The sequence below is a fragment of the Mugil cephalus genome, chromosome 6 (genome assembly GCF_022458985.1).
Source record: "Mugil cephalus isolate CIBA_MC_2020 chromosome 6, CIBA_Mcephalus_1.1, whole genome shotgun sequence".
Taxonomy (NCBI): Eukaryota; Metazoa; Chordata; class Actinopteri; order Mugiliformes; family Mugilidae; genus Mugil; species Mugil cephalus.
Genome location: NC_061775.1, coordinates 13,315,606 through 13,328,262, shown reverse-complemented (window position 1 = coordinate 13,328,262; position 12,657 = coordinate 13,315,606). Strand labels below are relative to the sequence as shown.

The window sequence follows — 12,657 nt, the reverse complement described above, 5'->3', positions numbered from 1 at the left end:
GAAGCACTTTATGGTCACAATGACACATTTGCTCACACACATTCAACACCTTCTGGTCTGTGAGCAGCATTTTCCGACATGAATAATCCGTATATTTCTAGACGTCGGCACATTTGTTATTTTAGTGATATCTACTTTAAATTAGGTTGCTTTTAATTTCGGTTGTTCACATCCGACATGGAGGGAGGATCTAAAAGTGAGACAACCATTCATTTTCACTACTCGACGTGTAAGGACTGCCTGAGGTGTGGAACATGCTGTTTGAAGGTCTTTGGTTTTGTTCCGTCTGTGAAAGTTCAGTGACGTTGAGATCAAGCGACTGACTCAACTATTACTGTGTATTCCTCTTTTTGACCCAGGAAGTCACGCATAACCGCCTCATTAATCTGCCTCCACTGTTTAACAGGCAGCACTGCATGCTTTGCATCACATGCCTTCAACAGGAGGTACGTGGAGGATCCTCTGCAGGGAGGTCATTAAATCTGTGGTTGATTACATATTTTTATATATATACTTATATGTACAGTTATATACTTTTTTTTTTTTTAAATTTCCCCCACAAATTTATTTTTTTTAAAATACACATTAATTCAACATATTTTAGTAAAAGGATAGCTTAATATCCCCCGCTTTACATCCTTTTCCCTAATCATTTTTTTACTTTTCTGTCATTTGGGTCATTCTCAGCAACACTCCGTATGTTACGGAGCTACGCTGCTACATGAGAATACACATTTCTATTTTAGTCAGAGACGCTCAAGTGGCATATCCCCACCTACACTACAGGAAATTAGGAACACTTGAGTAAATATATGAATAGATCGATTACAAACTAAGTGGGATTTCTGATGTAACACTATCTGAATCTTTCCCAACAACTGTCAAACGCTGCACTATTTATTTTAATGTGACCGAGAGTGTTACCGGCCCCGGATCCTTCCAGACGGTTCCACATTTTCTGCGGCCACAGAGAACTGCTCTGGTTTAATCCTATTACAAGTCAAGCACAAAGGGAGATAAGAGGTTTATGTTTGTGTTCCTTACAGAGTGAATCTCTCCCTCTCCCTCGAGGCATCAGGAGAGCTACGTATTTGGTCCTTTTGACACTGGTTCTTATCGCTGCCACAGCCCCTATTGTGCTGTGTTGAAAGAAAAAAAAAGGGGACATATTGATAATAGGATTGCTGGTGAGGGCTGAGGAGATGCTGATGATGAATGAAGATCAAGTGCATGACATAATCCAGAGATGGGTAAGTCGACAAAATTCTATCCCTGCAATACAATTTAGCCAAGGCTATGTACGCTCATGATCACCTGTCCTAATGTCCCAGTGGAGTATAACCATGAGACTGAAGCAGGAAATAAATCTGTATTTTCAAATTTGCATCCACTGGTTGCACATGACATCCTAGTTTCTAAAGGAAATGCTGAAGCTCATTTGTCAGACAGAAGAAATATGATAATCCTCCCTCTTGTACTTAGCGAAATACTCAAGAAGAAGATTTGAAGCCTGAGGACCGCCAGCAGTTCAAGAATTTGGGATGGGCCTGTCTTAAAGGGGGCGACAGTGAGAAACTCCTGAAATTCATACAGGATGAGAAAAACCAGGTACATCTCTTCTAGCACCAACACGGCCGACAGAAGCTGACCAGGTCCGCGGTCTATCCTCACAAGCGCCGCGGTGCAACTACACCTCACAGACATGCAGTGACAGCAGAACGACAGCGTCAATCTGTCACATGGCACCAAAAAAAAAAAAAAAAAAAAACACATACACTTACAATGCAGCCTCACGAGCAACAGCCACATGTCTACCGAAGCGGCAGCAGGCGCCACTTCCTTGACTCACAGCTATGTTGAGCATTAAGATGCAGCCACTGCTCCGCGTGCATGCTGCCCTCTTGCCCTAGAGGTGTGGAGGGAGAACAAGCAGATACGGCACTCCTCTAAGTGCCCTTGGTTGTCCCATCTCTCCACGCTTCATGCAGTTATGTGCAGCGCACTTTTAGAAGCACGTGTCATTTCTGACTCCCTTTCTTTTTTTTCTTTTTTTTTTCCTGAGGATAGAAAACTCTCGAGGGAGGTTCATATGATTGATTATAAAATGAGAAATCCTTCAACCTTGGCACCAAAGAGGACGGACTTGTCTTACAAGAAAACTTCAACTAATAAAAAAACAAAAAAAGGTGTGTCCATGGTGCAGTTAAGCTACAATTTGGTACTAGTTACAGGGAACATAGAATCAGCTATCGCTCTAACGAGACGTGTGCTAGATAAAAAGCTACGTGGGTTTAAATTGAGGTTAAAGACATTCATATTCGACCTTTAACAATGATCACACAGGATCATTCTTTCTAAGAAACCTTTTAGCAATTAAAAATGAAAAAATTAAACTCTCTGCTGTGCTCGATTGCACAGCAGAGAGTTGTGGTTTCGTAATAAACTAGTTTCAGATTTCGGTGTGGGATGGAAGCTCATGGCCCAAGACACCCAGTCTCAGATACGCTAGCAACCATCCTGAAGATGTGTGTTTATTTGTATTGATTTCAGCCACAGTGGCTTCTTAAAGCTCTGCGGTCCTAGGTATCTTGGTTATACCGAAACACACCACTTTTATCACTTCCACGTCTTGCTTCTCAGCCTGGCACATCACACTGCACTTGTCAGATCTTTCTAAAAAAAAAAAAAAAAAAAGGGAGTGTGAAACTGCACTTGTTGCATGCACCTGTTAATGCAGCGGCACATGCAAATGGAAAGGAAGGCACACTAAATCCATGCACACAGGGTCTTTCTCTCTCTTTTTTTTTAATGCGAACCTTGATAAATACTGATCATTTTCTCTTACGTGCAGGGGATTGTGACGTCTATGGGCTGTGGCCTCTTGGCACATCTCGTTAATGAAGAAGTTAAAAAGAACAACAGTCTCGATCACTGCAAGGCCGCCACCCGACACCTCACCAAGGTAGGCACAAACAGTTTACGTCAGCGACGAGACTTGCTTCCGGTACATCAGCTAAAACATAGGTCTGCAGGGGCGGTTGCAAAATCTTTTTGATTAGACATTTTTTATAACCCCCCCCCCCCCCCCCCCCCCCACAAATTAAAATTTCTGTAAATACACATTAACCTGAATCCAACATATTTTAGTAAAGGAAGAAATGGAGTCACCCTACTGTTGCATGTGTTTGAAATAAAAAGAATAATAGTTGAACCTGTATATTGAATGCAAAATGATGATAATAATAATGTATATTTATTAATAGCACTAGGCTAAGTTTAATATAGAACACATAAACACCACTTAATCTCCACATCAGTTTGGGGGTGAAAAACATTCAAGACTCCTGCATTGAAAACTCTTTTTCTGGTGTCTAGACGTGCAGACCACATGAACTCCTGCATAGCTTCCTTGAAATTATTGAAGACATTGATCCAGGTGCCATTTCTGAGACCATTGAAGCCCTGGTTCCACATCTTCAAACAGGTAACACACCCACATGTTCCCCTACATGTTGTATGAAATGAGTCGATATGTCTCTATGGTGGTTGATCAAGTCTAGATCAGATATTACATTTACTCATCATCTCCATGAGGTTTAACAGACATTCTTTCAAACATCACTGTGATGTTTGAAATGGTAAATGTGAAATTGTGCTTTTATGTGGTTTAAAATGGTATTTGGCTCCCCCTGCTGTACACTAAGGATAACTAACCATGTTTTTTTAAAAAAGTCCTGCTCAGGGTGGATGAGAGGAAGGCAGCTTGTGTGGGTCGGGCTCTGTCGGCCCTGCAGAGGCAGCTGTCCCGGCTGCCTGTGCCTTACACCCAGCAGCAGGAGGAGGCGGATGAGTACGGCCTGTGTCGCTGCCTCACCGCCTTGACTGTGTTTACAAAGACTTTCGTCGAAGAGTTTAAGAGGAAAGGTGGACGCTGTGCGGCGACTGCTGACGACGAGGAGCTGAAGACTGAGCTTCTGAAATTGTACGTTTCTCAAGTCTGAATGGTTTTATTTGGGGCTGAGTGACTAAAATACTATTATATGATGTTAAAAGTACTTTGTGGGAATGCAGGAAATAATAAATGGATTAAAAATTACTATTTCCATTTAGCTGCATGAGGAGTTTGAGAGAGCCTTTGCTTGAAGCTCAACTGAATCAAAACAGAAAATCACCTTTGTGGCTATTTGCAGTAGAGATTGTGGTAAGTGCAACATCTTCTTTTGAATGATTATTGATTTTTTTGTTTGTTTGTTTCAGTGCTCTAATTCCCATGTGTGCATTGCAGGTCACTCTACCTGCCATCAAAGTGTCACTTTCAGGGCTCCTGTTCTTCAGCTCTCTGAGAAAAAGTCCTCTGATGGACGACAGTCAGTCCAAGGAGTCCCGAGCATGTCTGGCCTACCTGCTGTTTGTGCAGCTCATAACCCTGGAGAGTTTCCCAGCTGTGTTCAGGTCAGAGGAGAAGCCATCGTTTGGTCGGGTCTGATGATTCACACTCACCGACACACACTCTAAAAACAATTCAGAGGACCTGTTACAACCACTTCATTAAATGTATCGTCACAATGCAAAAAAGCAAAAATACCGATCTAGATTAAACTTTTAAGTTACAAACTATATTTGATGGTTTAACATTTCTGGTACTAAGATCAACTTAATATAACTGATATTTCTGCATCACTTGGCAATGAACTGGTAACTTAAGACAATTGACTTGATGACTTGTATTTTAATTTAAGTCTCTGTGCAAAAAGAAATCTTTTGGCTCAACAAAGAAAATCAACAATTTCCATTAGTCTTTTTGACAACTTCTCATGAACTCACCTTTAACCAATAGACTATACTGAGTTACAGGAATTACATTTTCTTCTACAATCAACAGCATTTTTAATTATGAATCAGTCAAGATGAACAACTTACTGTCAGTCCACTGTCAGTCACAACACGACTGAGAATGTTCCCAAATACACCAGTATAATTATTCATAAATTAAATATACTCACTTTGAAATGTGCTTTCCATCAGTGTCGTTCAGGACACATGTTCCTCCATCTTTACTGCGTGATCAGAAACTCATCTCATCTTCTTCTTCTAACGCTTATCCAACGTATCCATGTATGTATCCAACCATCTTCTCTGTCTATGATAAAGCGTTATATAATTCAACTTAATTGAAGGTCAACTTAAAAAACTACATTCATAACTTTAATAATCAAGCACATAACATCTAAAGAGTTCATTTAAATAATGTGAAGAAACTATTTGGAGCAACTTAATTTTCATGAGTCATCAACTTAAAAGCAAATATTAAGCAGGTCAAAGGTAGAAGAAAAGATCATTTCCATAACTCAATATCGTCTGTGGGTTAAACGTTATTTTGTGAGAAGTTGTCTGAACTCAAAAGGAGTTTACAGAGGATACATTTGTAAATGCACGGTGACAAACTCTTTGCCTTTCGCTTTCCCTACTATTTCAGTCCTGTATTTGTTCTTCAGTGCAACATGGAATACATCAATCAGCTGCTCAGTAGGTACGTTATCACTACCATATCATGTGAACGTGGTTTCAAAACGACTGCTTTCTGATGTCGTTTTGTTTCTTCGACAGCAAAAAAGAATCACACTTGCTTAAAGGACTGGTAAGGCCTCGTCCACGTGAGGAAAAATCTCAGATTACAAAAGACCAAGTATCAAGTGTGTATCAAGTGTGTGTTTTTTTTTTAACTCAGAAACTGTTTGACAAAAGCTTGGAGAGTGTGGAGGACAACAGCCTTCCAGTGAGTCTACTGGACCTGAACAGTTTCAATACTGTACCGCAGGTAGGACACGCATGTCATCAGACTCAGTAATATGTTTACTGCAACAGCGTATTGAAGGGTAACTTGAGCAGCTTGTAGGGATGAGACAAGACAACAACTAAGAAAAGAGTTTTTCAGATCTCGGTTCAGTCACACTGACATTTTTTTAAGTTTGCACCAGCAGTGCAGCATCATCATTTGTAAAGTGGCCGAAACAACAATAAAAACGATTGATGATGTTTCACTTTAACTGCTTAACATGCAAAAAACGCCCTTTAGATTATTCATCAACTTCCACAGTAATGTTCAACAACAAAATAAGCTGTTGATCAGAGTCAATCAATTCGAGACTTTCTGACAGTAAATTGGATGTAGGAGCAGGTTTCAACTACTTGAAAATATGATGCTATTCTTAATTAAACATAAGTCTCGTCTGGTCCGGGTGGGTGGTAAATATCTAAATAACATCCACATGAATGCAAGCTCCAAAAGTTTCCCAGCAGAACATTCAATTGTCACAAGATGAACAGAAGAGTTATTTACTTCTCCTGTCAGTGGTCATAATGTTATGCCTGATCGGCGTATTAATAGAAACTTTGTCAAAATTGCCAATTTACTGAACTGTAAGTGAGCATTCATTTGACCACTCGCTGAAGTAGTTTTGTGCTGATTTTCACAGAACCTGCGTAAAGTTCTGACTGACTGCCCACTGCAGCATCTGGTGAGTTCACAGTTATGTTTGATTGGAGGGATGTATTAAACAGTACTGTGAAAGGTATTCACTTTCTCATTTTTTAAATTTCCCCTTTTGTATCATTGCGGTTTCTCCAGAGAGAATCAGGACTGCAGGTTTTCCAGCTATTTATCAATAAATTAGACGTTGAAGCAAAGCACAAGTTCTTCAGGTGAGGAAAAATGTTCATGTGTGAAATCAACGAGCATGTTGTGTATCCGTTACGAGTGCTCAACATTTGTTTTAGCTGTAATGACTTCCCATTGACTTCTCTCTCTTCTCTTCTCTTTGTTCCTACAACAACCTGATGTTTTCTACAGATTTATACAATATAGTTAAATTATGTCATATAACAAGTATCTGCATACAGTTTATCTTCTTATTTTGCCGTTTGCTTTTATATCTTTTCTTCTGACAACTACTTACAATCCTTCTTTTTCAGATTTATGTTAAAAACAAGCAGCCACGCAGGAGTTGAAAGTTACATAATCAAGAACATCAGGAATCAGATAGAATTCTCCATGAAGGTAACAGATTGAAGATGTGGGCGTATTAAAAGTCGTGGTTTTACAATAACTCACAAGATCCCACCTTTGTGTCTGACCTCAGTTCTGGTTGAACTGATCTTTTCAATCTTTTCTAGCCGGGAAATGCCAATGAATGGTTCTTGGGAACGGAGCTTCTCTCATTGCTAAGACTGGTGTTGAATTTACCCCAGGGAGCCGAGACAGATTTGCTCAACAGTATGGACAAGTGAGTAATGAGATCAACTTTTAAGGTCTTTGCAAGTCACAATTCATTAAAACACTCTATTTCCCTAAGCATTCGTATGTGTCTTGGTTATATTTGACTATATATACATTTATTTCCTGTGGAGAGAAAGGTCTAACAACTGCAAGTCAACATCCAGATGGAGCCATTTAGAAATGCTTTATTTTTTTTGTTTGTTTGTTTATCCAGGATAATGGAGAGCTTGAGTCTTCTCCGCTTTGTGCTCATCAGAGACAAAGAACTGCAGAGCAACGTAAGTCAATTCGTGGCTGTAGATGCCCGTCTGCCAGCCAGCTTCCTTAATGCAGAAAGCTTATGTTCTACCTTCGCTACCTTCAGGCCGATGTGTGGGAAGAGCTGTGGAGGATCAAAGAGGAATACCTAAAAATGCTGCGCGTGTGCATCAGCATGTCAAGAGCCTATTATTCCAATGAACTGAAAGATCTGAAGGAGAACCAAAAGCTAAAAGCAAAAGGTGGGGATTGGCTGCTAATCTGTGGAACTAAACCGCACTAAAATAACCTGTCACAAACGGTACAATAGCCTGATTTTATACACTCAAGTATCTGTGCTGCCTTCCCCTATAGAAGCCAGAGATGCTGCTAGATCCAACAGACTGGTCAAAAGCACGACAGTAAAACATGAGAAAGTGTCCAAGATGTCCCCAGAGGTCCAGCACCAGGTACAGACATTTTCCTCTCTTGTTTATTCTCAGTTTGATCTCAGTCTCTGTGTGTTTAGCTCACTATTACATGACTATTTATGTGTCTCAGGTGTTGCAGAGTGCGCTGGTGACATTTGACCTGATGGAGAGTCTGATTGTCCGTATTGAAGAGATCACAGAGGAAAAGGTGGCCAACGTAAACTGAGGCTGCGCCCGTGTCCCTTCAGACTACAAACACAGTTTTATATTATTTTTTTTCACTTAGTAAAGACAGGCACACATTGTATTTCCCTATGCCAAAACTATTAAAAACAGATCAACCTGTAATAATACTGCATGTTGAAACATCTTTTTGCCTCTGCTTGCGCATGTCAACATCAATAAAAACAAACAAACAAAAACACATGTTGTATCATCTGCTGAGCTTCACAGTTTGTCTTTTAGCATCTCCCACACAGGGCTGCGTTCAACGACGTGAGCCCTAGCCAGACACATCCGCTCCCTGATACGGTCTACATGTGGTTTACTGGTGGCCTGCGGATGAATGAGCAATGGTTTACTTCAAGGCCTAACAAAAGCACGGATTTAGTTTGTTGTCCAGAACTGCCTCTATCTTTACCTTAGCTATTGCCAGCATTCCTTTGACAATTTCAGCATCGTTTCTTACAGGCAGGATCCTAAGATTGCTACCAAAGAATCTGAAAGAGACAAAAACTGACTCAGTTATTAGAGGTGGTGACGACTGCTGACTGCATGAATAACAGCCTGTCTAACTGGAAACTTGGTCACCTTTCTGTCCATCAAGCAAAACTGGTGTAGAATTATCTTATCTACCTGTCCTGAACGAGAGCCAATACTTGGAGCTCCCTTTTCCCATTAAAGGGGGCAAGCAGAAGCAGAAAGCAGTTACGATGGACTTGCACAAACTTCTTTATCTTCTCAGTGAGTCCTGATTCCTCAAAAGGCTCTGACAAGTCTTCAGGGTCAACCAACAGAAACGCAGTACCTAGGCAAGCAAGTCACAGTTACTTAGACATGTACCACCCACCTAGACCAGACCGTGTAGCCCACTCCATAGCAATGACACTCCTTGATGGCAGCCAAAGTTTAGGAACAACTCAAAAAACAGGAAAAACAGCACAAGGTGTTGACCTGGCCTTCAAATTTACTAGATCCCAAACTGATCAAGTATCTGTGGGATGATCCATGGAGGCCCTTCCCCTCAGCCCATAGGACACAAATGTCCACACTAACAACATCCTGTTTCCAGACACCACAGAAGAAGAAGACACACGTCCATTTTCTGATGAGTCACAACAACTGCATAAATTGTACATACTCACTATACAGTCCGTTAGTATCTGCTCTCGCTCTTTATTTTTAAATCGTTTTATTTCTTTATTTATTTCTAAGTGTGATGTATATTGTACAGTTGGGCTTACTTAAGTATTTTCTGTACAAGTGACTGGAGTCAAATTAAAATATATAATAAGCAGTGAATAGGAAGTCATCACATCAAAAACAAATGTTGAACAGCCATAACAGATACACAATATATCCACCGTTTTCACACCTGAACAACAAGGCTTACATCATTATGACACACTGGGCTGATGGAGAAAAATTAAGGTTTCTATTTTTAATAATTCAATGGCAGTTGATTGAAGCGCTCCTGTCTTTGTCTTTGTCAGTGGTGGGTTTAAAATCAAGGCTCCATGTTACTGAAACACCTCGCGTTTACCTGAGAGAGGAAAAATGAAGACACCGGACTCGACACTGTCTGAAAATCTGATCCGGTGTTGCTGGGCGCTTAGCATCCTGCTAGTTTCGTGGTTCTGTTGAAACAAACAAACAAACAAATTATAAAAAATAATTTTAATTAAATTTATATGTAAAATATTGTAATACAGTTCACAGACTTTTAACACTTTTAACTTATTCGTACTTGTTTTCTGCAAGGAGTGCGGTAGCCAATTAGCCAGTAGCTAACTAGCTATTTATTTAATTAGCCGCCACTAGAAGCTGTCGAAACTGTTTTCACAGGTTAAAAATTAAAACTTGACATCACCTGAAGAGACGAGCTGACTACAATCGTTGTTTTCCACGGAGGAGTTGTTTCTTTGTGTGCTGCCATTGGCTCCTGGTAAAAAAGTAAATCAATAGTGGACCTGCGGCGACAACGACGAGACGGTTCAACCTGTTGTCATGTCGTCAGGAGGCCACGAGATATATACACCATAGATATATGTACACTAGATGCCGCCTCTGTCCATTGGAACGATGCGTCAACACGGCCGCCATCTTGGGCAGGGGGAAGCCGTGTCCACTTCATTGACTGTATATACTAGGTCTATTTACTGTGTTTTGTACACGGAGGCAGAGGTATATCAACGATTAAATTGATCATAACTCACTGAATTTTCAACCGATTTTCTATCCGTTTGGTTTATTATAAATGTCAGATATATATTTACGATACAACATAGATAGGTTTTAATTAAAAATGCAGATAATGTGCAACGCCATTGAAAGGCCTGTAGGTATTTGTCGAAACGGAGTTCAAAACGGATTGATATTGGCAATTAAAACAGCCATAATTATATATTTAATTATAATAACACAATAGAGTTTATGATGTAATGGACAAAATAAAACAAGATATAGTTAAAGGAAGAGTATGTGTTAAATAACACTTCGACCTAAAAAGTATAAGTTTAAACTTAAACAGACTTTAATGATTCACGAGAGAAATTACTTTGCCACCGTAGCTTCGTTGCACATAAAAGTAAACACTTAAAATAAATAAATAAATACACAAGAAAATTCAAATAAAATAAGATTAGAATGGATCGTGTCATTGCATGGTGTTTCCTTGTCCGCAGAGGGATATATATCATATAATAATAATAATAATAATAATAATAATAAAAATAATAATTATTATTATTATTATTAATTGATAACGCACTTTACATTTTAAGGAAAAAACAACTCCATCTGACCAACGCTGGGTTCATTGATACTAGGTCTGACTCTGTCCATTGACTGTATATACTGTCTGACCAGCCAGAATGCGGCATCTAGTGTGTGTATATCTATGGCCACTAGATGCCGCTGCAGTATCACGTGAAACAGCCGTTTATAGAGCGTGGCCAACTAGTGAATGGACCGATTGGTTCTGAACTGGTCACATGCTTCATGGGCGCCATGTTAGATACATCCAATCAATATTCATCCATAGAGAAGTGGCAATAACTAATAAATAATGATAGTAACAAAATAATAAATAAAGTTGGATTAAAAGTGAACAAAACGGTGAAAGCATGGTAGCAGAAGATAAAAAAAAGAACTGGATGTCAACTGATATTTCCCTATTATGTGAGATAAATGTCACTTTCTTTCTTTGACGTTATTGAGATTTTATATAGGAAAAATAAAGGCAGACCATCATTAATGTGTACCTTAATCTACAAAACACTTCTTTGCAAATTAGTTAAGGTTGTGTGCATGTAATTTAAGTTGTGAGTTACTATAACTAGCGTGCTAATGTTATAGTGATAATACTAAATAACAGTAAGTTGAGTTTAATTTCCACTATTTCTGAGTATTTATAATTTAATTTCAAACTTTTAAAAGCGATGGATGAACACGTCAGACTGAGAAGGTAAACACAGCTCCGTGACTGATGAGGCGATTGGGCTACAAAGCATTTTACAGGCTCATTTAAGATATTCACAGTAAGTAGACGCTGGGTATGGAAGCCCTTAAGGGTCATACATACATACATTTTATTCCATCCGTTTTTCCGTGATAATGAGATAATTCCTCCGTTTTCTTCTGTTAACGAGATAATTTTTCCTCCGTTTTCTCGTGATAACGACATAATTTCCCCCGGTTTTCTCGTCATAACCACATAATTTTTCCTCCGTTTTTTTGTGATATGTTATAGATAGTATATACAGTCAGTGAATAACATCTACAGGCCAGCGATTTGTTTCATCGTAGCACATCCACCCCATAGGGTCACACTGTAGAATCTTCCCTCGGAGGTATCAAACATGGCGCCCGTGATTTGCGTTGGCAAGACTCTCATATACGACTCTGACATGTTACACATTTCTGGATGAAGTTTGTGGATATAAAGTTAGAAAAAATAAAGGTAAAAGCCAGGAACTCACCCATATATCGATGCATACGTGTTTTCCTGTGGACGCAGGAGACTTGTTCACTGCTAATGTTGATTCTGCGCTTGATTAATTACTCCAGCAGAGCTTGATGATAATTGGCATGAACGTTTAACTTGTCATGTCAGGATGAGCACAGGTGTGTAAAAAGCTCTACTCCCTTTATGCCAAACAGGAAGGAGAAAATCTCTAGCCTAATGGCATAACTGCCTACGTCGTTTTTTTTTTTTTTTTTTTTTTGGCTCTTACAATATCAATAAAAATACCAATGCGCTTGCTAAAAATCTTGTTTTCAAATATGACTTGGCAATAATGCTATTAAGCTAGCAAGATGGCATTTCCTGATTCATACTTTTGACAAGTGAATTAGTCTAATTGTGCTGCACAAAACACCAGAGGTCAAACTGACTGAAAATTACAGAATAAAGGCTAATCCTGATCCTAAAACATAGTACAGCATGCATGTTGCCCTGACTGGTTATCTCCCTATGACTTAACAGTCACAAAC

At 39.4% G+C, this 12,657-nt stretch overlaps 2 protein-coding genes across 3 annotated transcripts; one reads left to right on the top strand and one right to left on the bottom strand.

The window, feature by feature from the left end:
* The first annotated feature begins 921 nt into the window (after window positions 1-921).
* LOC125009522 (glomulin-like) lies at window positions 922-8,221 on the top strand. Its single transcript, XM_047587555.1, has 18 exons — window positions 922-1,250; window positions 1,483-1,608; window positions 2,852-2,962; window positions 3,376-3,484; window positions 3,733-3,982; window positions 4,111-4,201; window positions 4,286-4,452; window positions 5,477-5,530; window positions 5,608-5,638; window positions 5,729-5,818; window positions 6,477-6,518; window positions 6,629-6,702; window positions 6,973-7,057; window positions 7,174-7,283; window positions 7,491-7,554; window positions 7,641-7,776; window positions 7,889-7,983; window positions 8,075-8,221. Exons 1-18 carry the CDS (start codon window positions 1,203-1,205, stop codon window positions 8,168-8,170), a joined length of 1,779 nt encoding a protein of 592 aa, XP_047443511.1. The 5' UTR covers window positions 922-1,202; the 3' UTR covers window positions 8,171-8,221.
* Window positions 8,222-8,348: 127 nt separating this feature from the next.
* Window positions 8,349-12,316, bottom strand: LOC125009523 (protein SPO16 homolog). Of its 2 annotated transcripts, XM_047587558.1 has the most exons (6): window positions 12,144-12,316; window positions 10,034-10,133; window positions 9,707-9,800; window positions 8,800-8,971; window positions 8,585-8,663; window positions 8,349-8,499 (listed from the first exon to the last, which is right to left on the bottom strand). In XM_047587558.1, exons 2-6 carry the CDS (start codon window positions 10,097-10,099, stop codon window positions 8,392-8,394), a joined length of 519 nt encoding a protein of 172 aa, XP_047443514.1. In that variant the 5' UTR covers window positions 10,100-10,133; window positions 12,144-12,316; the 3' UTR covers window positions 8,349-8,391. The 2 variants fall into 2 exon arrangements, with proteins under 2 accessions (XP_047443514.1, XP_047443513.1); XM_047587557.1 differs by lacking the exon at window positions 12,144-12,316 and having other exon boundaries at window positions 10,034-10,233.
* Between the last annotated feature and the right edge of the window lie 341 nt (window positions 12,317-12,657).

Coding starts and splice junctions, on each gene's coding strand:
- LOC125009523 (XM_047587558.1), bottom strand. CDS start 10,099: ATGGCAGCACACAAAGAAACAACTCCTCCGTGGAAAACAACGATTGTA. Junction 9,801..10,033: donor TAGTCAGCTCGTCTCTTCAG/GTGATGTCAAGT, acceptor TTGTTTCAACAG/AACCACGAAACTAGCAGGAT. Junction 8,664..8,799: donor TTGGCTCTCGTTCAGGACAG/GTAGATAAGATA, acceptor TGTCTCTTTCAG/ATTCTTTGGTAGCAATCTTA.
- LOC125009522 (XM_047587555.1), top strand. CDS start 1,203: ATGCTGATGATGAATGAAGATCAAGTGCATGACATAATCCAGAGATGG. Junction 2,963..3,375: donor CCACCCGACACCTCACCAAG/GTAGGCACAAAC, acceptor TCTGGTGTCTAG/ACGTGCAGACCACATGAACT. Junction 7,058..7,173: donor AGATAGAATTCTCCATGAAG/GTAACAGATTGA, acceptor AATCTTTTCTAG/CCGGGAAATGCCAATGAATG.